The sequence below is a fragment of the Anas acuta genome, chromosome 3 (assembly GCF_963932015.1).
Source record: "Anas acuta chromosome 3, bAnaAcu1.1, whole genome shotgun sequence".
Classification (NCBI taxonomy): Eukaryota; Metazoa; Chordata; class Aves; order Anseriformes; family Anatidae; genus Anas; species Anas acuta.
The window spans coordinates 13,058,107-13,081,303 of NC_088981.1; the positions used below are offsets into that span (position 1 = coordinate 13,058,107).

Genomic DNA, 23,197 nt, shown 5'->3' on the forward strand with positions numbered 1-23,197 from the left:
ATTTTTCATCGTGCTCTTAGATCAGAATTCTGATTCTAACACTGGTTCCTAGTGCAAATTTCCAGAGCAGAGAGAAGCAAACCAGTCCTGTCTGCTTTGAATGAGATGGAGAGAGCAAACAAATGTAAATGAGGAAAATAAACCTGTAGGAATGTTTTCAAATAATTGTCATTGTACAGAAGTTTTAAATTGGTTAGGTCCTTGAAAGTTAATTAATGTAAACTCAGGTTGCATCACTGAATTTGAAGTAGTAAGAGAGACTTGCATCATTGCAGAGCCTCAGTCACAGTTTAAATTGGCACTGCCTCTGACTTCACAAGAATGAAAGAGAAAAGCACATCTTCCTACTTTGTCAACTACTGGCAGACTTAGAAAAAAAAAAAAGTTGTTAAAATTAAAAAGTAATATATATTTTTTTTAGGTCATTTCACTGAATATGTAATATTTAGTAGTAACCAGACTACAAATGAAAGGGAAGATGAAACAGTATATGGTGCTTGCATGGCCTTAATTTACATGGCAATTGATAACAACCACAATCTGCAATGATTTGTAAGTGCCTCACACCATTCACCCTTGAGACAGAAAAATGGGATTCCCATATTATGTAAGGGGAGTGCAATCCCTCTCAAAATATGAGAGTCTGGGGTACGCCACTGAGTACTGAAAATCTTGAGTAGGCAGCACCGAACTCAACTGAGAAGGGAGGATGAGTCTCTTTGGATCTTCGTGTAACAGAATGGAAACTGAGATTTTAGCCCTAAGCGACTATTTTTAGAGACAGGCTGGGAACTTGTTCTTTTTAATCCAGGGTTCGTTTCAACATCTTCAAAGCTAAAGAAATGGTTGACTGCTCTGTTGAATCATGTTCCGGGCAGAAAAACTCATGTTCCTATTAATATAAAGAGCTTAATGTCTTGCTTCTGTCCTAAAAATGAGTTTTGGATTCAAACATAGCCTCTCCAAGATGAACAACTACGTTTACTTTGTGGGGCTCATATTTTGCATAAGAGATTTGTAACTTCAAGCTTCATAATGTCTCCTCTCGATGAAGGGAGGAAGTTGCAGATGCATAAAAGGGCAAGACAACCTCCAAAAATACATTGCATTGCCACAAAACTACTTGAACCTATTCCTGCCAGTGCAAAAACTCCTTTACAAACCACCATTGATTGGACATTAGGGCTAAAATGTGTGGAAGGCATTAACATTTGCCTGTATACTTCCAACTCTGCGAGCCAGTCAAGCTGAGATGACAGCCTGAGATTCCAACTGTGGCTCAGGATCTGCTGTGCACCAGAGAACTTCCCTCCTCATGAGACGTCTTGTTCAGGAATTACATGCTCTGTGGCAATCTGACTTTTAAAGTTCCTTCAAAATGTTCCTGGTGTTATGTGTTAAATCACCCTGCCTTAATCCAGAACTTTTTCAGCCACTGTTATTGACTAGAAAATATTTGGTTTGACAATGTATGACAGATCTGGGACAAACTGTTGCCATTCACAATAGGTCTCCCTCCAACCCCAATGGAGTGGCAGTATTAAACACCAGCCAGCCAGCCAGGCTGGTAGCAAAGCCTTGTAGCTTTTTTTTTTTATTATTATTATTATTTTTAAATTGGTTGGAAACAGAAGTGCCAAGGTACTAACAGGCCAACTCCTGTTCTTATGCCTGCCAACAGAGGGGTTCCAAAGAGTGTTTATCAATATGGAGATCTGGGACACGTCTGGGTTTTTGTCACTGCTACTTTTCTCTTGAAAGATTACAACAGCTACATGTGGAATAATGACCTTCCAGTCAGAAAACAGGAAAATTTTATTTGATTTAGGATGCTGGCTGCTGCATATTGTATAGTCTTACTTTGTAAGCAGGAATGCAGCAGGAGGGATTGTCTTAATCCACCTGCACACTTAATTTTAAGCCAGCAGATCCGTACATCCATATATATCCAAGCACCTGTTCTCATTTCATTCTTTGGAGGTGAGAAATTTATTCCTTCAGAGGTAAAAATCTCATCTCATGGAGCTAAGATTTATTTCTTACGTTACTGAAGGCAGGACAGCGTAAATCATTGCTGGAATGGAGTATTTTCAGAAGCTAATGCACACACACAGCTGCTCCAGGGTGGAATTCTGACGGAGAGAAGATCAAAGCCCCATTTGACACTGCTCTCGACCTACACCATATATATATATTTTTAAGGGTACGTGGCACACGAGAACCCTAACACTTGGAAGGGGCTACACCACGCTAAGGCTAAATGAGAAATAGGCACTGAAAGGTCCTCTGCATCCCAGCATGGCTGCAAACACAAGGCAGCACAACACGAGCAGCCTTTTCCACAGACAGGCAAGCTTTAGGAACACTAGAAGAATTTATGGCCTGCTTGAGTCCACCAGATATGGTAAATTTACAATTTGAAACTCGAGTACCAGAGATGGTATGATTTACCATCAGCTCCCCAGTGCCTGCTGTTACTGAGAACTCAATGATTTAGGTCAATAAATGTTTGAAGGAACGAGACCATCAAAATAGCTCTCAGGCTTTCTTAGTATCCACACGGAGAACTGGCAGAGCTTCAACACAAGTCCAGGCAGAATTTGTTAGAGAGGCTTACTACTGCTGTTTGCCTAAGCTGCAGGAATTATTAAGCACAAGACTTATAACAAACAAGCTTATTTATGGCTTCATAGCTTGACGCTGGCATGGGTCTTAGCAATTTCAAGGCTGAGCTGGCTTGAGAAAAAAAAAAAAAAAAAAAGCTGTGGAAATCTGAGAACTTCTTTACAGGATCTTATGGTCCATAAAGCCCCACACTTGATGCTGACAGCAAGCTGCTAGTGCTGTGAAAACCCTCAGCTAGGCAGGCTTCCCTCAGTTAGGATCAAGGTGACAAACTCTCTGCTTTTAAGGCCCTCTTGCTGGACAAGCTTGTCGCAGTTTTGTAGTCAACCTGTATTTCCAAGGGAAAGTTGCCCTTCCATCCAGGGCATACTGTATTTTCTCCTCATCTATGGAAAGGTTTCTTCAGCAGTAGAGCAGTAACAATAGATGCTTGAGACCACCATACCTAGCAATTTCTTTAGCTTCCAACCCAGCAAAACTCCTTAAAGCAGCCTAAGCTGGCTAATCACCTGCACATCACAGCTCACCCAGGCCATCACACACATCACCCCTAGCCTTGTACTTCCAATTCATTGCCAGCTCAGAGGCACAGACTATTCCTGCAGTACCCATTTGCACATGATGCTCCTGGCTCCACCATCAGCAGTCCCTTGGGTGTTTGCAATCTGCATCACAGCCCTCATCACATCCCTCCCAGCTGTTTACCTGCCTGTGCTCAACACCAGCTCTGACATGGTGCAGCCGTGACTTTGGCTCAGACTGCTGGGAGAAGGGCTGTCTTTGTGTGGGAGGTGTGTTTAGACCCAGTCTGTTGCCTCTGGTCCTTGCCTGAGCTGTGTCTGGCCAGGTACCTCAGATCCAGACCTGCAGACTCATCTGAGACCTTTTCTTGTTCCTCACTTGTCCGCTGGTTAGCGTGTTGTAGCCAACTCTCACTGCTGTTGCCAGATCTGCTCATCTTGTGCAGGTACTGAAGAACAGTGCCCCTGCTGGGCCTTACCGTGCTCAGTTCTTGGGCTTGCCATTCTTCATAAACCTGCCCTTGCTGCTCTCTGACAGCCCGAGCCAGACCCTTTGGTCTCCATCTCCCCTCTAGCAGGCAGCAGTGCCTTCCCCAGCTGTTCCCTCCTGCATTGCCTGGGCTTGGCTCTGCAGCAAGTCATGCCCTGCAGCCAGCTCCCAGCCTCCTGCCTCTGCTCCTGGCCAGGCTTTTTGCCCGGTGAGAGCCCATCCCTCCTGTGCCCAGCATCCCTTGTGGGCGCGTTGCACAGAGAAACCATAATTCTGTTTCTTTTCCCGATTTTGTAGCCAGAAAATCCCCAGTGAGCTGGAAGCTCATACACTGGGGAGATGCTGCAAGAGTTGTAGCTAAAACTGCTTTGTATCAACATGGGTAAAGATATTTAGTGAAGAATTGGCTATTTGTAAGATTAAGGAAAAAAAAATATGAGGCAACTTCACATAACTATGCAGATAAATCTTGATTACATTATACTGCAGTGTTTTCTATGGGGTAGGATTTAAAAGAATTTAACTTAAAATGCCAAAATAATGTTAGTCACCTCACTTACCCTGTACTAGTATGCTGATTCCAGTAAAACTAAAGACTTAACCCAAACTGAAATAAAAGGGAAAGGAATTCACCTGTTCTTGCAGAGTAATAAAACAAACGAGTGCTGCCATTCTTCTCAGCAAAAAGTTAGCAAGGACAGATGATGCTGCCACCAATCAATGCCAATAAAAGAGAAACCCAAGCACCCTAATTTGAAGCCATCTGCATGAAATTAAAAACACCACCCACATTTCATGTTTTTCAGTATATTAGCATGCCCCAGTGAATGGGGAATTACCATAACATTAAATAGAGTAAATGTGAGGAATTCTCTGTTCTTCCAAGGGTGGTGTTTAATGTACTTGTAATTTCTGATTTATTTTTTTCCTTATGGGAATTGAAGTAGTCTAAAAGATGTAACCCTATGCAAAGCCCTATACCTGTCAGGAACAACAACTGATCTGAGAGGGGGAAAAGGCTCTCTGACAAAGGAAAGATCAGTCTAGAAAGTGTGTGACCACAGAAGAAACTAAAGAGCCTACTAAGGGTTTAATAAGTTCCCTAGGATATAGACCCTTCCTTTCTGTTTTTTATTTTACTTTGGGCAGGCAGAAGGAATGGGAGAAGGCAGCTGTTGCCAGCTTCCAACAGCCCTGATGTTAGCTGAAACTTTTAGGTATTAATATAGCAATGATAATTGCTGTCATCTGTTGACCACTAAATTGAAGAAACCAAGCTGAGATGGGGAACAGAGTAATTAATTCATTAGTGAGCTTGCATGGGGGCTTTGTTAAAGAAGTTTGTTCTATGGCCTGTCGAGTCCCCCTCTAAGTTCAATTTATTTATTTATTTATTTATTTATTTATTAGTATGGCTAATAAAACACAAAGGTGAAATGTAATCCTTTCATAGCTTATGCTTGTTATAACTAGCTATGAAAGGTAAGAATCTAAAATTTAATTCTGTCTCACTTAACCACGATAATTAGTTGTTCCTTTTAAAGCAATGCAATTGCTTTCTATTGTCATAAATTAGAATATATTATAAAGAGATAGTGTTCTTTCTTTCTTTCTTTCTTTCTTGGTGAGTTGGAAATGTGATGTCAAGAGAAGAAGCAGAGATTTACATATTATAATCAAGATAGAGCACTCTTCCTCTGAAGCAATAGTAGTAATTGGTTGTGATGGTGTACTCTGTTCTTGGTTGGTGAAGCTTCCTTGACTAAGTCACACAGTAAGTGAAAGGCTTATCAGGCAGTGTATTTAATAATTAGAAATATAAATTGCTAATAATAAATGTCAGAGGAACATATGGGGTTTTGTTTTAGACCGAGCAGTAATAACTTCAAGCATCTTTTCAGTGATTATGAAGCAGCCTTATTAAGGGAACTGCAGTACATTATTTTTCCTTCTGTGTGGTGTTTTTGTTTGCTTTTTTTCCTAGCTCTGGGTGTTTTATTGTCCTCCAGACAGGGTCATCTAGGTCTTCTTCCTGAGTGGTTACAGTTAATTCAGAACTTCACTATGTGTAGTTCAAATGATTCTTTTCCAAGTGCCTTGCCACATGCTTGTCAATACTAAATTTCTTCTGCCATCATGTTGTCCATTCCCTTTGCTTTGTTAGTTTAGAGATCATGTATCCTGAGCCTTTGAACAACTATCTGTAAATCACTGCAGCCTCCTCAGCTCCCTCTGGCAATTTACGCTAGTGGATGGCAGTCAGCGTAACGGCACAGCAGCCACTGATTTACAGGACACAATATCTTCTATTTTGCACCTTCCAATTGAATATAGATCTGAAAGTTGCTCAACCTTCAAAAAACCTTTTATGCCTTAGATGCGATGTTTCACGCAGAAATGAATTTCATTGACTCTGCAGATGCTCGCACCACCAGTGTACATTGGTATTTGCTCGGGAATTTCCGTATTTCCTGACCCTTTGTCCATTGTGTCTGTCCCTTTTCCACTGTTTAGCAATGTGCTATATTATCATACCTGACACAGCAGAACAGATCAGTCAAAGGGTGGAACCAAAATACTAAAGGCAAATCCAGCCACATCACAAAGCATTCACACGCATGCTTTGTAGCATGTGATTCCCCCCCCCCCCCACCTTGAGACAAAGATATTCCTGTCCTGATAAATCTGAGTAACTATTTTAATGATTGTACAATCTTAATGAAGCAAGATAACTACTGTGACAAGTCTGAAGCATCATTTTGTGTATGTGGACCCCATCAAAGCTGTGAAGACTGCGTGACGCTTTAAAACCAGGAGTGAAATTTCTACTGTTCGCAGCTCTTAGTTATTGTTGTACTTTATTTTAGAGTAACTGTTTTTAGAAAAATAATAACAAAAGGATTTTTATTACAGGTGGCATAACAAACAACAGCAATAATAAAGAAATGCTAGGTTTCCTTGACCTTGAGCAAAGCGCAGGAAGAGGGAAGAGCTGTGGCTACTATACTAAGATTTTTCAAGAACCCTGTCTTTGCTTTGCTTCTCCAGCACTGCTTGACAGTCTCTGCAAAGTGGCTACCTGTTAGAGTTGGAAGTATGTTTCCAGCACATTATACTGGTGATGTATTATAACTCCTTACTAAGTTGCTATGGGCATTCTTGGTAAGAAACTTGGAATAATTTTTACAATATTTCAAGCTTTCAGAGACTTTTAAACAAATAACTGGGGTAGTGAATACAAGAGTATTGTACCTCCCTGGAGATTATGAAAACAAAAGTAATCCAAATAAATCTTGGGGAGGGGTGGGGGAGCCAACCTGAGAAATGAATGCTGCTTCTATTGAACCTGCAGTCAGGCTGAAATCCCACCTGAAGAGCAGGAAAGGAAAGGCACAGCTTTCTGCTTTATTGCATTCACATTCGGCAAGAATAAATCAGCAGTGCTTAAAGTGACGCTGAGCATGTATGAGTGTGGCACGCTGCACTGGAAGAATTATAGAAGTCATGAATTCTTCCTTACTCTGTGTCAGGTTGAGGTTTTTTGTGTGTTTATTTTCTTTAGTTTCTTTATGAACAGTTTAAAGACTTTAAAATGAAGTCATTTATAATAAGTCATTGTTTTTGATTCCAGGAGAAAATCAAATTCCCTTAGCTACATTGATTCAATAACAAATAAATAGTTTTGAACTTTGTTACTAAATTATGAGTTATGTGGGTTGTATTGCTGATCAGCACATAAAATAGCACATAGCCTCTCTGAAAACTTTTTTTTTTTTTTTAATAAATTGTTCATGCTTGGACTCCAACTCCAAAGATATTTTTGTTAAATACTTATAGGACAATTAAAAAAAAAAAAAAAAAAAAAAAGGACCCTAAAATGGACAATAAAGCGTGCCTTGAACTGCTATCATCATTTTGTTATGTGTATATATTGCACACAGCTTTCTATGGGCACTATTTCCCATACCATGCAATGCTATTATACAACTGAAGATAACGCTGTTCTCTTCCACCAGTAAACTCTCAATCAAGTGCTGTGGGTTTTTTTTGTTTGTTTGTTTTTCTCTCCTCTGTTAATTCACTTTAGAATCTGGAACTAATGTGTTAACTTCCCCTGACAAGCAACTGAAGCAAGAGCTCTCCAATAGCCTTGTTTTTTTATTGGTGGTGGTGGTGTTTTTTGTTTGTTTGTTTGTTTGTTTGTTTGTTTGTTTTTCAAAGAAATGAGTTTCAGTGTGGACCTGACCAAATACAGTTTAATTTGAACGCAACGTCTCTTATGGATTATAACCTTCCCCGGTAACTTTTTGATATGCAGCCAGGTTAAACTCTGACGACTTGAAGTCATTTCTGGAAGGGACTGCATCATTGTTCATTCATAGAAACGAAGGTATGCAGCCTGAAAATTATTCCAAAAATTCAAAGGCTGCAACCCCAATCTGTTCTCTTGTGTATTTATCCAGAGGTTCCACTACTGCAGGGATTTTCAAAGTGCTTTCAAGAAATGAAATGTTCGGATAGTTGGGATATTGAAAAGGAAATCTAAAAAGAAACATTAGCTACTGGATGCTTGTTAAGAGGGGATTTTTAAGGTGTTATTTCTCTTCGTTCTCCACAGAAGACACGACAACAAGAGTTAAACGTGTTTATATTTCTTTATTAGAACACTATCAAGAGAGAATCTGGCTGAGGAAGCCCCAGTTTCTGTCAGCTTCACCCCGCGGCTGAAGCACCCCACAGAGTCGGCCCTGAGGGGCGTCAAGATGGCGGCGGCCGCCCGCGCCGCGCCGCGCCGCGCATGGGCCGCTGGGCGCAGCGGCGGCCCCGCCTGCGCGCGGCGGCGGCGGCCATTTCGGAGCTGAGGCGCTGAGGGGCTGTGGGGCCCTGCGTCGGAGGCGCGTCGCGGAGGATGGATATCAGGCCCAACCACACCATTTACATCAACAACATAAACGATAAGATCAAGAAGGAAGGTACCGCTGTGCTCGGGGGGCGCTGCGGTGGGAAGGTGCACGGGAAAAGCCAGGCTGGGCTGAGCCCCCGGGACGCAGCTGCCTGCGGGGGGACCTGGGCTCCTCACAGCGTGCTTTAAAAACTGAATAAAAAATGCCTTATCCTTTAGCTGGCTCTGCATTCACTGTATAGAGCCGTCCGGTTCTTAAAACCGTGTTTGGGTGCTGCTCAGGTGCCTCCGGGTGCTGCGGGAAATGGCCTGGAAGTGGAAGCAGCTCTGCTAATAAAGTGATGTGTCGAGGTGGTTCTGTGTAACGAAGGAAATGTTAAGGGCTTATTTGTAGCGTTTTAGGTGCCCTATAAGCTAATAAGTGTCCATTATTAAATTGCTTGGTTATAGTTTTTAAACGCGATATTTGAAATGACCAATAAAGCCTGCAAATCCCATTTTTAAGTACATTTTTTAAGGTATTTAAAGATAAAAATTTCGATAAGAAAACAAAAAAACGCTGATGAAGCAAGCTGCATTCTTGTATTTTTCTATGCATCTGTTGCTTCTGGAAGGTATCATACTTCACAGGTTGCTTTAATTGGCTTCCTGTTGATTTTGATTTTTTTTCTTTATATAGGGCTGTGGCTGGTCAAGAGCAGCTGGAAGAAGTGATGTTGGGCTGGTATTGTCAGGTCTCAGCAGCAATAACCAAGAGGCAGTGCTCTTATGTAGCTGAAATGTTTCAAGCGTAGGACTTGTCACTTAAAATAATTATGCCATACAGAGGATATATTTAGCTTAATTGGAGAAGATTAATGTTTAATTTGACATGTCAGGTGACTTTAAATAATAAAAATAAATGCATGGCAACTGCAAGTTACAGTGTGATCGTATGAAAATGCATTCATATATAGAATATGAAAAATATTTGATGCACTTGAAAGGATTGATTAAACAGTTAGAAACTAAATGTCCAAATTTGTTTAGCCTTTGATTAGCTCTTTGCAGTATTCTTAAGTCGTACCTCTTTACTGTTGCATGTGATGGTATTGATTTGCTAATTGGTCTTCAATAGCTGTAATACATCATACTGGAGTGTGTATGTTTGCGTATATATATGTGTGTGTATATATGCGTATACTCAAGAATGTGTATTTGTACCCTCCTGTAGTGTTTGCTGTCTGAAAAAGTTAAAATGCATGGAGGTACAGTTTCTTTGGTAGGTGAATGCTTGCAATGTGAAACCAAGAATTGCACACCAACTTGTAAAAACCAGGCAAATCAACTTACGCTTGTGCAGCAGTCTGACTAAGCTCATGTAACTTATTACTGTGAGATCAAGGTGGCAGAAATGACCCTAAAGGACAGCAAACTCTCTAGAAGCAGACATTTATATGTAACTGATTATAATATTTTTTTTATTTTTTTTTAACACGTCAACAGAGCTGAAGAGGTCCTTGTATGCATTATTCTCACAGTTTGGTCATGTGGTTGACATTGTGGCTTTGAAGACTATGAAGATGAGAGGACAAGCTTTTGTTATATTTAAAGAACTTGGATCATCTACCAATGCTCTGAGACAACTACAAGGCTTTCCATTTTATGGGAAACCAATGGTGAGTTATTTTGTTCTTTATACATAACAAAAATTTATTGTGGTATGATGCAGTGTTTGGGTATTTGCACCTTAAGAATTAGCTGTCACGTGTAATTGTGCTGTTATTCAGTGATGACCTCTCTCAATTAATAGATATATTTATGCAAACTTGAGGAGAGATTGGAGAGACGGTACTTAAAGTACAGTGAGGCTGAACTTAGCATTTAGGTATCTTAAATGATGGCATTATGTTTTTCTGTGGTAGGTTGAAGTTTTCAAGATCGGAAATGCTTCCAGGTTACACATCATGTCTTCTGCTGAACAGATAAAATTCCTGTAGTAATGTTCTTGAAGTTAGGTGCTTTCTGTTGAAATGATCATTATTGGTTACTTAAGTTGTTCTTAGTTAGACTACGATGCTTCCATTTTGAGGCAGCAGTGAGTAGGGTGAAGATCTCTAGTTTTATTTTCCAGAAATTGGCAGATGTGGTCAGTAATATCTTTTTTTGAAATTGTTGACTAGTTTTGCTTGTGCATACATCAGATTAGCAAGCCAAATGACCAAATTTGGGTATCGCTTCCGTGATGCAAAAGCACTACTACTCAAGAAAAGCTGATTTAATAGTGTACTTGATTAGAGGCAGAATGGCACAACAGTTGGCACGTTTCTGTTGTTGCCTGCTTGGATAACTATGCATCTCTGATAACATGCAAATGGCTCACTTGACTTCAGTGCTAGATGGATATATTTGTACTGGCTTTCAGCTCGTGGCTTTGAGTGTTAAGGAGTGCACAGGCTGTTGTGTTGCTGAGTCGCAAGCTTGTTTCATTGACACTTTCAGATTATCTAACAAATTCTTTAATGAGGAATTGTGCAAGCTTAATTCTGTCATTTGCCCTTAAGATCTTTGTGCTCTGTAAAACTTAATAAGAAATAAACTACTAAATAAATTGAGGCATCGTAAGCTTTTGGGCATACTTTCCTCTTTAAATAATGACTGCAGCACGCATACTACATCTGGCAACATATAAAAGCTTAAAAAAATCTTTGCCTTGTGTAATTCTGTATTGAGGTAGTTCCAATAAGTGATAAGATTGTAAATGTGTGCGCACATGTGTGTACACGTTGACATATATAATGTTATGTCATCTGTAAATTTCTAACTGAATCCGTTTAACTCCCTGAATTTGTGCATTGGGAAGCCTCTGTCAGAAAAATAATGCAGTTGTGGTGCTGACAAAATTGGTGCAGTTCAGGTTGAATTAAGGCAAGTACTTCACTTTTTTATTTGAGTTTTACTGAACTCATTTTTTCTGCAGAGATCTGAGAAACTACTGTGGAGTGTTAATGCCTAACACCCCCCTTCCTGCCCCTGAATGCTTTAAACCCCTCATTTTTTTAAATAGCATCTGGTGGCAGTTTTGTTAACTGACGTTATATAGCTTTGTACAGCTGTTACCTTGATAGACATTAAAAAGGTGCCATTAGCTGATTAGAGTTCCGATTCCAATGAGTGAGGTAAAATTAGTAATTTCTTCTCATGAGTGGTCCATCTGAGTTCTTAAAAAGTTCTCTAGTTGTGATCAGAATTAATTATGAGGATTGGATACTCTGTAAGCATACCTACAACTTACAACAGTATTTTTAATACAAGAAGTTTCTACAAAAATACCATGTCAGTAGTGCGCAAGTAGAACACTGTCAACAAAGTTGCTACAAGATTTTTGGTATAATAAACAACAACGTATTTTTTCTTTTAAAAAGCGTATTCAGTATGCAAAAACAGACTCTGATATCATCTCTAAAATGCGTGGCACTTTTGCTGATAAAGAAAAAAGGAAGGAAAAGAAGAAGGCCAAATCTCTGGAGCAGTCAGCAAATGCCGCAAATAAAAAGGTTATCCAGGTAAGCTGTTGTTGTTTTAAAAAACAAGGGGGAGCAGGCTATTCAGGTTTTTCTTCTGAAGACTAATTATTGTCTTTTAGTATTTCTCAGTTCTTTGAATTGTTGTCTGTTGATACCTACTGCTCTCTATCACTCACTAGAACACAGGAGAGAGAGCAATTACTTAGTCCTTGCTGCTTTTTTATAATTTCTTTCTCATTCCTGTTCTTGGATGAAAAAGATAAAGGGCAAAGGTACAATAAACCAAAGTAGAGACAAACATTTTTTTATTTTTAAAAACAACTAACGAGAGGTGGCTTTAATGTTGGCTTTAATATTATCTTCAAATGCTCAACCAGCTCTTCCCTTCAGTGTTTAAACGCTTATTTGCACTACAGACACTGAAGAATGGCAAAGGGGTAAAAGGGAATAAGATTACCCATTTACAGTTAGATGGGAAGGAGTTGGCTTGGAATATATCTCCACTAAGGGTTGTCCTGACATAAACTAATAACGTTTAGTCACTTATATCCTCAAGTTTAGTAGAAAATACCAAGGTGCAGGGTTTGAATATTGTGTTACCCCACTACTGTTCCTGCTAAGACATAATTAAGGAGAGATCAGAGCGATCATAGAAAACAACTTTTTCCAAGTAGAATATTAAATTTTCTCACAATTTATTCAAAATCAATGGTTATATACAAACCTTTTAGGAAGAATTAGTTGTCTCTATTGATAATGGTAATAGCTTTAAGCTATCCTTTGTAAACTGCTGTCGGAACATCTGGTTTGATTTTTCTACTAGATGTGTCCTGTCTAGGCCTTCATTTTCAGAACAACTTCCTGTCTTATAGAACTGAATTTTATGATGTGGAGAAGTAGTGATTCTGCTGACATAGCCATTAGTTAGATGTTTTTTTCTTTTGTTGTCTGGTTTTGGGGTTCAGTGAAATGTACATGTTGTTGTTTCCCTACAGCAGGTATTTCATAAACAACGAATGTTCCTTGGATTATGGTTTAATCAATCAAAATATTAAACAAACACACCAACCTTAACATACTGCTCGAGTTTTACAGAAACATGGTGATGTGTGTTTATACATTTCTAACCAAATATCTTTTAAAAACTATTTTTTACTTATTTACTAGGGAGCAACACAAAATTCAGCCAGTGCCCCTGGGACTTCACCACAGAATCAGCAGGTAACGCTTGTTTTTGTGACCAAAACCGTTAAAGATTCTGAAGCTTAAAAGCTAACAGGGTTTCTAATCAATATGTTTTAATAGAACACTCTCTAGTAAAACCAGTGTTTTGTGTGGTTTTCAGTTGCTCAAAGAAACTCAGTGGTTCAGTTCTACTGTAGATGAACAGAGTATTTATTGTGGCCTCCAACTGCTCTACCAGAGAGGGAGCTGTGGAGGGCTTGAGTTCATCACTTCCCCCACAGGTATCTTGGATGGCCTGAATAATCTAAAATGGCCTACGGGTAGTTGTCAGGCACCTGCTTTGGTGGAGTACTGCAGCATAAACTGTTGAGCTGTCAAGTTTAAATAAGATGTCTAAGAAAATACATTAATGTGATTTTTTTTTTTTTTTTTGTGGAAGCAAGAGACCCTCTACATTTTTATCACCGTGAGATAGACAGTTTGAAAAAACAAATGGGGATTTGCCTGAATGTTGCATGAAGGTATCCTAAAGCCCAACTAGCAGTATTCTGAGTAAAAACTGAGAATGCACGAGTCTTAGTTCAAATAATAATGCAGATAGGTTGCAGAGGAGTGGACAGTTGCGGATAATCTGCTGAGCATTGTTCTTCTGTTGCAGGTGCCTGATAACCCACCGAACTATATCCTTTTCCTTAATAACCTACCTGAGGAAACAAACGAGATGATGCTGTCCATGTTATTCAATCAGTAAGTTTTCAGTTCTTTGAATCCCTCTGTTACCTTTATGCTGTCTCAGTTGGCAAGTTGATATTTTAGAAATAAGAGGTTTTGAAAGTATTTCAGTTTTCTGTGTTACTGCCAAGATTACAGATGTCAGATGTCTGATGTCTTGGTGCAGAAACCAAGTGCAATTTTCTTTTTTCTTTTGAGTTGCTTTTGATTGTGTAAGTTATCTATTATCAATCTGCACTGGATTTGAGTTAGTGATCAATATGAAAGACTTTACAATATCAGGAACGGTTTCAAAACTGGCTTTAGTTGCTTCTGCATGTGTGCAAGACTGATTGAATTACTTCCACAGAATGATCCTTAGGTCCATAGTTACGGGGACTGGACATACCAAAAATTCTTCAGTTGAATCTTTTATTAGTAGTAATTGTTATACTAGTAGATGCATATGGTAAGGTCCTACGGCTACTGAAGAGATATAAATTATCAAACCAGGAAATAATATCTGACTCTTTCAATTTCTTTTAAAGGTTCCCTGGATTTAAAGAAGTACGATTAGTGCCTGGGCGCCATGACATTGCATTTGTGGAGTTTGAAAATGAATGTCAAGCAGGAGCTGCTCGAGATGCCCTCCAGGGATTCAAGATCACTCCGTCTCATGCCATGAAAATCACTTATGCTAAGAAATAACTAGGCACTCTTTAAAGGACTTCTTTGGATTGATTTTTTTATCATGATGATACTTTGATCAGCTAGCACGTTAGCTGTTCTATGCAGAAAAGATAAGACTGTTGTGTAAAATGGCCACAGCTGTTGGGCCAGTTGCAGGACTTCCATGGATCTGTTGAATAGTGAACTTTTGTGCTAAAATGCCATTTTTTATAAAATAAATATAGTTGATGCTGTTTTCAAACGATGTTTTTCCTTGAATTTGTCTTTCCTTGAATCTGTTAGGTGTGCAGGGCCAATTAATTATATTGGTTTAACTATGTTTAAGGTGGTCTTCGTTTCTCAGAAGTGAATGCTGGAAAAATAGCCATCTCTTCAGAGCAAAAAGCATGAGCAGGTATACTAAGTGTCAGCATATTCAGAATGCAACACTCGGTTTTCAGTACTTTTATCTTAAGTCTTAAGGCAAGACATTAAGGCATTATCGTTGTCTTAAGACAAAATTACTCTCACAGAAAAGCAACAGATTATCGTTGAAGTCTTTTTTTTCTCCAGGTACTGGTAGACATTGATTAGACTTCGATAGCATTGTTCAACTTCTTTGGTTTTGTCTCTGCAACGATGGCTGGTAATAGAAGCAAGTGTATAGAGGGCCCATAAAAGCTTATTTTTCCAATCCTCCGTTATTTTCCAGCAGTTTTAATAAATGGTTTAGGAAAAGCTTTCTTGCTCTATACAAAGACATTGCTGATATGTCTGACAGTCTGACAGACGGGTTTTTCAAAATGCGTGTCCTAATGTGTATGGTTTGCTGAGGTCTTTTCCATTTGTTTAAAACAGTTAAGGGGCTTGTTGGACATGAAATACACTACATGCAGAGAATTAATCAGATGCAGTACTGGGAGCTGTAACTATTATAAATACTTGCATGGAAAAAAATTGCTTCAAGAGCTGGAGTGCTTTGTTGAGGTGAAGGAGGACCTAGGAAGATATTTTAGGCTAAGAGAATAATGAAATTTTATTAAAAGTATTATCATATTTCTGGTGGAGCAGTAAGTTTTGCATGGTGATGTCTAGAAGCATTTCTATCAGACCTTTGGAGATCCATGTTTGAGAGGAAGGGGTGATGTGTTTGTGCTGGTCATGTTGCACCATTCCTCAATTCTTAAATTCTCTCTCTGTGAGGCCTCTAACTACCCTTTCAAAAATGTAATGGGACGGACACAGCACAACTTTCTTCAGAAGTGGTTCAGGCAAGTATTAGAGTACCTGATGTGAAGACCAGAAACTACAAGGAAGAATGTTCAGATTAGCATAGCAGCTACATTGGAAGTATTGAGGCTTTTTTTGTTTCCAGAGTAAGTAGGTCAACTGGAAAAAGAGGGAGTATGCTGGTGGCTGTAGCTCTTCCTGTTACCATGGCTTGTTGCGGTCCCTACCTGTGTTGTGTGGGCTTAGTTGTAGCTGCAGAACATTGTTTTTCTTAGTTTGTTCTGAGAAGATTCAGATTTCACTTCAGACTATTCTGTGGACGAAGAGCTGTGCTTTTTATTGCTTTTTATGAAACCTTGCAGAGCTCCGTATTTTGGCACGTCAGCACAATTTCTGAGCAAGTGCTGTTTCAGGGCATCAGAAACTGCTACATGAAACTTTTTTTGCACAAGATCTGCAAAACAAACAAATTGATCTTTTTCTCAGATCACACTGCAAGATGATGCTCTTTCCAGTAGTCCTGATTAATGTCATTAATCATGATTAATTTCCATGTATGCATTTTTCATTCTTTTTAGTAAATTCACAAATTTAGAGCACTTGCAAGTGAATTTTGTTTGTGCACCTGTAAAGAGTAAAAGTGATTATGTTCTGTCATTAACCTCGGGTTTTATCCTCTGCAGTTGCAATTTTGTAGGTATTAATGATGCTGTTCTTGCTTTCCACTATTTCATGTATGTGAGACTCCTTTGCATACTGCCACACTCTACCTTGATTCAATTAGAAGGGTTTGTGTGGAGCTGTCTGCAAAAAAAAAAAAGAGAGAAGAAGAAGAACAAAAGTGAAGATGTATGGGAGGTTGGAGGAAGGAGTAATGGAGTAATGGGCTGGAAGGCTAGAGGAGGATGTTGTTAAGTCAGCTGTAATATAAGGGTGATGTTAGAAATAGCAAGATGCTCGTTCTTTAAAAAATAGTGTGTTTTTTCAATGACAGTTGTCTGAAAAATGGTACAGCTGGTAGCTCTTCAGGCCTTCTTGTGAATCACAGAGCACTGATGGGCTGGAGTGCCATTTGGGGAATTCACACACTTGCTTTTGGTCACTTCTAAGGACTGATCCAAACTAGCTCTTTGTAGCGTGACAGCTGTGATGTGAGCAGCTTACAGTGTAGTAACTCAGGTTTCTCTTTGTGTGTGTGTGTGCATATATTTTAATTATAATACTCCTATTTTTCTCCTTACATATATGTTACAATGAGATCTTGGTAACTTAGATCAATTCTGGATGTCCTAAGGCATAACGAGCACCTCTTAAGTCAGTGGCATGGTATGTTTTTAGGGTCCTGCATCTGCAAATCTCAACTGAGTTCAGCTGTGTAAATAGAAGTGAGATGGCCACTACCCTGGCACAACCTGAGTACTTTGCTCTCCTCCTGCATCTTCCCATGGAAAATAAATCTTGCCTATACAACTATGCAATGCTTGAATTTTAGACCACCAATTTAAACGTCTGACTTGCCAAGCCTTATTACTGGGTTACATTTGCATCTATGTTTTAGGGTCCTCATAGGGCCTGTCTGTGGGCTGTAATGAGGAAATTTCTGCCGTGGTGGGTTTATGGTGCAGGGAAGACGGTTTGTCAGTGAGTGTACGTGAGAATAAAGGACTGAAGGATTTGAAAGGATGTGATTTCCTTTCCCACTTACCACAGTCCGACTTAATTTTTCATTCTCAGACAATTTTTGCTTGAGGTAAGATTAAGCCTATGGATGACTACCGGAAGGCTGAAGAATGTGTAAGTAATACAGTTGCTCACTGAAATGCTAACCCAGAATGTGTTCGGGAAGGGATTCTGTTTTGTAAGTGGAACCTGAGTCTTTCCTCCTGCCTGCAGCTCCTCCTGTAGCAGTGGAATGTCCCCTCGATCCCTTCCCATTGGCCAGGGATGTTTGTCCAGATGTTTGCTTCTTCCATAAAAGATACGGATCGCTTGACACGGTCCGCATTTGGGAGGTGCTGCGGCAAAGGAAAAAATGACACAGCGTGTTTATTTGGTTATCTTGCTTCTGTGTCTCAGATTAATGTATCCCCTTGTAACTGGAATTTTTATGGATAAACTTGCCAGCAAGAAGCTGTGTGCTGATGATGACTGTGTCTGTAAGTAATCCTGCTTTAACTGAAATTATGAGAGAATATATTCTGAAAAACAATTGTGGAGCTTGGATGGAGTTTGACAGAAAATTGCTTTGCTTATTTAGCTCATTTCTAGGTTGGTTTGTCAATTGAAAGCAATGTGGGAGGATTGATAGAGAACATCACATCCCATTTTACTGCAAACAAAATTTGTAAGGGACCTTTTTCACTTGAGTGAAAGGTAAGTGTAAAGAGGAGGACTGTGATTCCCATCCCGATGAAATACACATTCTTAAGCTGTTCATTTGCTTACTGGAGATGGAAAAATAAGCAGGACAAATTCTTGGCAGACAATAATTTCAGAATAACCTACTTTTGTCTGTAGAAGTGGTTTTACATGTGTGCATCCACAGGCATCATATAGTTATATTTCTCTTTATAAAAGTATGTCCTTAAATTCATCCAGCTCATTCTTGATCTTTTTTTTTTTTTTTTTCTAGACACCATTTCCCTTGTCAGAGCAGAAGAGGATTATAATGCTCCAGACTGCAGATTCATTAATATTAAAAAAGGGCAGTTGATTTATGTTTACTCAAAACTAGTGAAGGAAAAAGAATCTGGAGAATTCTGGGCTGGAAGTGTAAGATGAGATTCTTGTGTCTATGAGCAAACCAGAAGTAGATTAACGTGTACTTTTGTCAAGAAATGGATGCTAGTGTGGGTTTTGATGTAACAATTTAGTTTTCAAAGTGGGTGTTAAAACTGAAGAAACTGATTGAGGAGTCTTGAGGGCTTTTTTTTTTATTATTATTAATGTTATCTTCAATAACTGTACAGGAATTAGGCATTGAACCTTAATGGAATGTCTCAACAGTTCTTTTCTGTGGGTGCTTGATGAAACTATGGATGAGAAAAACTTCTGTCACAGCTGCTCATAAAACTCTTAAATTTAAGGGAAGAAAAGATAAATATCACCTGTATTTGTATATTAAAAAAAAATCCAGATAAACTATAGCTGGTATTACTTTACTCCGAAAATACATGCCTATGTTGGAAATTAATTGTTCATTTCATGTGCTAGTTAATTGGAGAACTAAGATATCCAGAGTAAGAAACGCTATTAGTGACTGCTTCTGACTAAATTATGGACTAGCTTAAACCAGATGAGGATGGTTGTAAGGTACCTAATTATACATCTCCTTGCTTCAAGGTTTATGGAGAAGAGTATGAAGACCATATGGGGACAGTTGGTTATTTCCCTAGCAGTTTAGTCTCAGAACAACATGTCTATCAAGAAGCAAATAAGACAGTTCCTACAACGGTAAGGAATTTGCAGAAGCCCAGCTGGCTGCATAATTATACTTGGCTGTGCAATGCTAATTTGCTGTAAAAACAAATCATAATTGTGGCAGTTGATTGTAGCATATCACAGATGCTTAGGGATGCAATCTTTGGGCCTTTATACAGGCAAATAGCCTCAATAAAATCCTAACATAAGCTCTCATAATGTAGACATTGCAAATGCTGCGTTGCGGCCTTGATACTATTAGAGTTCCTATTGATTTGAATGGTACAGCTTCAAGGCCACATCAGCCTGTTACCTGAGCTTCTTGCAATGTGTTGCAAATGTTTTTCTTCTTTGGAATCTGGACATTGTGCTGCATATTTTATTAACGTGTCCAACCCCATTTTCTAATTTAATTGTGTGCTTTGATTGCCATTTTTATAGAAAACTTTAATTTTACCCCCCGAACATCTCCCACTTCAGTGAGAGGAGGTCCCTGGCAAACAACTGTATGTGAAAACTCACTTTTCCACTCTTCATTCAGAAAGATGTACTTTTTAGTTCTTGTTTTCCATAGTAAAAATGGGTTAAAATCTTGGATGCAACTTAAAGAATAAAACTTTGTGTTCAGAGTACGGTATGTGTATGAGAAGAGTATGCTTGCTGTCTGATAGCAAAAGTTCTTAGTACATTTTAAAAAAAGTTGAATTGCAAAGCCATTGAAAACATGTCTTTAAGTAGGCTGCACTTCTGAAAGAATGGTTCTCCCTGATCATACAGTAGTATGTTGTATAGCAGACAGTTCTTAATTTTACTGAAGGTCTGAAACACATCTCACAGAAGAGTGGAAGAGGAGGGTCCTTTCTCACAGGCTGATGTGGTCTGGCTTACAAGTAACGGTACTGGTAACCTATGTCTGTGCTTAAAACAAATTGAACGGTAGGTTTCCAATAACTACCTTCAGTAATATTGAATATTTAGTTACATTCTATTTTGAAGTGTACAGCAAAATACAATGATTAGTGAGTCAGTCTTGAAATCACATATGGAGTCTTTAATCCTAGCTCCGGATTACTAGGTGGGTTTCATTAACACAGGAAATAAGCAAAATGAAGAACTTAGTTTCACGTTAATAGTCGCTAGGATTTGCATTATTAATGTCAGACAACTTTTATATGAGCAAATGAAAATCTTGAAGTAAGTGATTGCTTTTCTTGACACTGTATTAGAATATTCTGAATTTGGCCCAGAAGCATTGTAGCAATTAGTCACAGAACATGAAAGAATGACTAAAATATGTTTCTAAGCTCTTTACTCAACAATATGACAGCCAGTCTGCTGAACGGCAAGCTGAATTGGAAGCAGAGGCAGGTTAAAGTGATGTCTCAGCCTGCAGGCTGGCTGAGGGTCCAGAATGGGACGTTGCCAGGCTGCAATGCAGAACTTTAACTGGCAAGTAGAAGTTCTGCATCAGGCCTCCTGCAAAACTAAGGACACTGAGCTTCACAGTCATTTCATTCTCATTTCACATTCTTGCTATACAGGAACTTTGTTACAAAAACTTGTTGTAGCAGTTCTTTTCCTTGTTCCTCTGTTCTTGGTTGTATGTTGCAAACATGACCTTAAGTCTGACTGCAGGTTTACCTTTAAAACTGTCTACAGCACATCTTGACCAATCTGTATGGGCAACACTGCTTCTCCTTTAAAGGTTACTGTCTTATACAAGAGCTACTATTGCACAGCTCTCATATGCCTCTAATGCCACCAGTCTCCTATTTGCAAGTCAGTAGCCAGTCTTGTGCTTGCAGCTCTGTAACCCTTCAGTTACAGAGCTCTTGGCAGTAATTCAATGTTAAGCTGTTGGCAGTATTTTCCCTTGCTTTCCTGGTCTTGGACCTGTGAAGCCCAGGGCTGTTGCTACCATGGGTTCTCTCAGGAAGTGGTGACCAGTGGTATGAGAACCACCTTCTCCAGCCACTCTTTCTCCTACCCCTTTACTGCATTGTTTCATTTGCACTGGGGCACCTGATGATGCCCAAAGCTTAATGATCAATCAGCATGCACCTGCCTGATAACAGCACTGAGTAAGCCACTCAATAGTCAGCTTGATGTGTGGGGAGGAAAGGAGATCAAAGGGGGACGTGCTCCTCTCCACTGCAGCAGGAAAGAGGACATTAGAATGGGGGTCTTCATGTCATTGTCTCTCCTTTCATTTTTTTTTCCCCAAATAGTAACTTCTCACAACTGGAGTCAATGTATGCCATCAGCTACAGACCCTCCTAATAAATTCTTGGTCTTGTGAACTTCCGTCAGCATCCTTTTTGCAGTGTTAGGTAATCCATGCCTATCGGTGGCTGTTTCAAGTGATAAGTCTTGGAAGATGTTTTTCTCAGTGCTGCTACTTCTGAATTGCACTGAACACAACAGATTCAGTACAATAGACTGTGTACTACAAAGTGGTCTTGGATTGCCTTTCTTCCCTCAATCACTTAAAATTGGCCATTTGCTAGCTAAGATGAAAGTACTTTTATTACCAGTAAGCATCTGCTCTGAAACAGCTCCCTGTCTTCTGCTTCCAGGGGACAGGTACATGTGATAGGCTGGTCTAATGTATATGTTGCTCGGTTTCAGCAGCATGAGGTGACAATTCTCTACAGTAGAATCAAGATGAGATCTACATGGCTATGTAAAATGCTAGCAGAAAGCTAGATTAAAGCAATATGCTGTGAAAATGTATCGCTTGCTGGAAGTTTTCAAGCAAAAAAAAAGGCATTTATTTTCTTAGTGGGATTTCTCTGGAGGAAGTGCAACAGCCTCAGTCTGTTTAAGGTGTCCTTTCCATGTGTGATTAGGAACAGTTTAAGGATAAGGGGTTACATACAACTCTTAATAAATCCAAATATGGATGTGGGAATACAAAACAAAAAGATAAAGGATTTGCTTGAAATAAGAAAGAACATGGCATTGCCTATTTCAATTTAAAGATTTATGGCAGGAACAAATCATCCCAACTACATAAAAGGAGTTGAAAGAAAAAAAGACTTTTTTCTCCGGAATTGTGAAGTTAATTTATAGAGAACATACTTTGAGTATATTACAGTGTACTCAGTGTTTGCATCTACTTATCTACCTTTGGGGGATGATAAAAGGATGTTAATCCTTCAGTAATCTCAAAAGATCTTTCCTTTTAACTCTTTTTCAGGACATTGATTTCTTCTGCGAATAGTGCTGAAGATGGCTACGTAATCTCTAGGGTGCCACAAGAAAAGCTGACAAAGAAACATGGACCCTCTCACTGAACATATATATTTTTAATCGATGTTTATAAGATAAGTAGTGTTTCAAATGCAAAAGTTGATTTAAAGGGAGTTATTTGGGGTAGGAGGAATGGCCTCATAACAGACTTTATTCTTTAGATTATTTTTTTTTTTATCTACATATTCTTTGCTTGTTAATAAACCTAGCCGTTGAATTATTGTATGTCTGAGTGGCATAAATATGCTATATATAAAATGGGATGTGCTATCTTCACAGAATCACAGAATTTCTAAGTTGGAAGAGACCTCAAGATCATCGAGTCCAACCTCTGACCTAACGCTAACAGTCCCCACTAAACCATATCCCTAAGCTCTACATCTAAATGTCTTTTAAAGACTTCCAGGGATGGTGACTTCACCACCTCCCTGGGCAGCCTGTTCCAATGTCTAGCAACCCTTTTGGTAAAGAAGTTCTTCCTAAGATCTAACCTAAAACTCCCCTGGCGCAACTTTAGCCCATTCCCCCTTGTCCTGTCACCAGGCACGTGGGAGAACAGGCCAACCCCCACCTCGCTACAGCCTCCTTTAAGGTATCTGTAAAGAGCAATAAGGTCACCCCTGAGCCTCCTTTTCTCCAGGCTGAACAAGCCCAGCTCCTTCAGCCGCTCCTTGTAGGACTTGTT

General features: G+C 39.3%; 2 protein-coding genes across 3 annotated transcripts; both read left to right on the forward strand.

The window, feature by feature from the left end:
- The first annotated feature begins 8,445 nt into the window (after window positions 1–8,445).
- Window positions 8,446–14,872, forward strand: SNRPB2 (small nuclear ribonucleoprotein polypeptide B2). 2 transcript variants are annotated; one of them, XM_068675723.1, is made up of 7 exons: window positions 8,496–8,609; window positions 9,219–9,273; window positions 10,025–10,197; window positions 11,944–12,084; window positions 13,213–13,266; window positions 13,889–13,977; window positions 14,490–14,872. In XM_068675723.1, the coding sequence occupies exons 3-7, from the start codon at window positions 10,096–10,098 to the stop codon at window positions 14,647–14,649; spliced, it is 546 nt and encodes a 181-aa protein (XP_068531824.1). In that variant the 5' UTR covers window positions 8,496–8,609; window positions 9,219–9,273; window positions 10,025–10,095; the 3' UTR covers window positions 14,650–14,872. The 2 variants fall into 2 exon arrangements, with proteins under 2 accessions (XP_068531823.1, XP_068531824.1); XM_068675722.1 differs by lacking the exon at window positions 9,219–9,273 and having other exon boundaries at window positions 8,446–8,609.
- A 147-nt stretch (window positions 14,873–15,019) lies between these two features.
- On the forward strand, window positions 15,020–22,957 carry OTOR (otoraplin). The gene is made up of 4 exons (XM_068675724.1): window positions 15,020–17,996; window positions 18,473–18,612; window positions 19,183–19,293; window positions 22,460–22,957. Exons 1-4 carry the CDS (start codon window positions 17,873–17,875, stop codon window positions 22,481–22,483), a joined length of 399 nt encoding a protein of 132 aa, XP_068531825.1. The 5' UTR covers window positions 15,020–17,872; the 3' UTR covers window positions 22,484–22,957.
- Window positions 22,958–23,197: the final 240 nt, after the last annotated feature.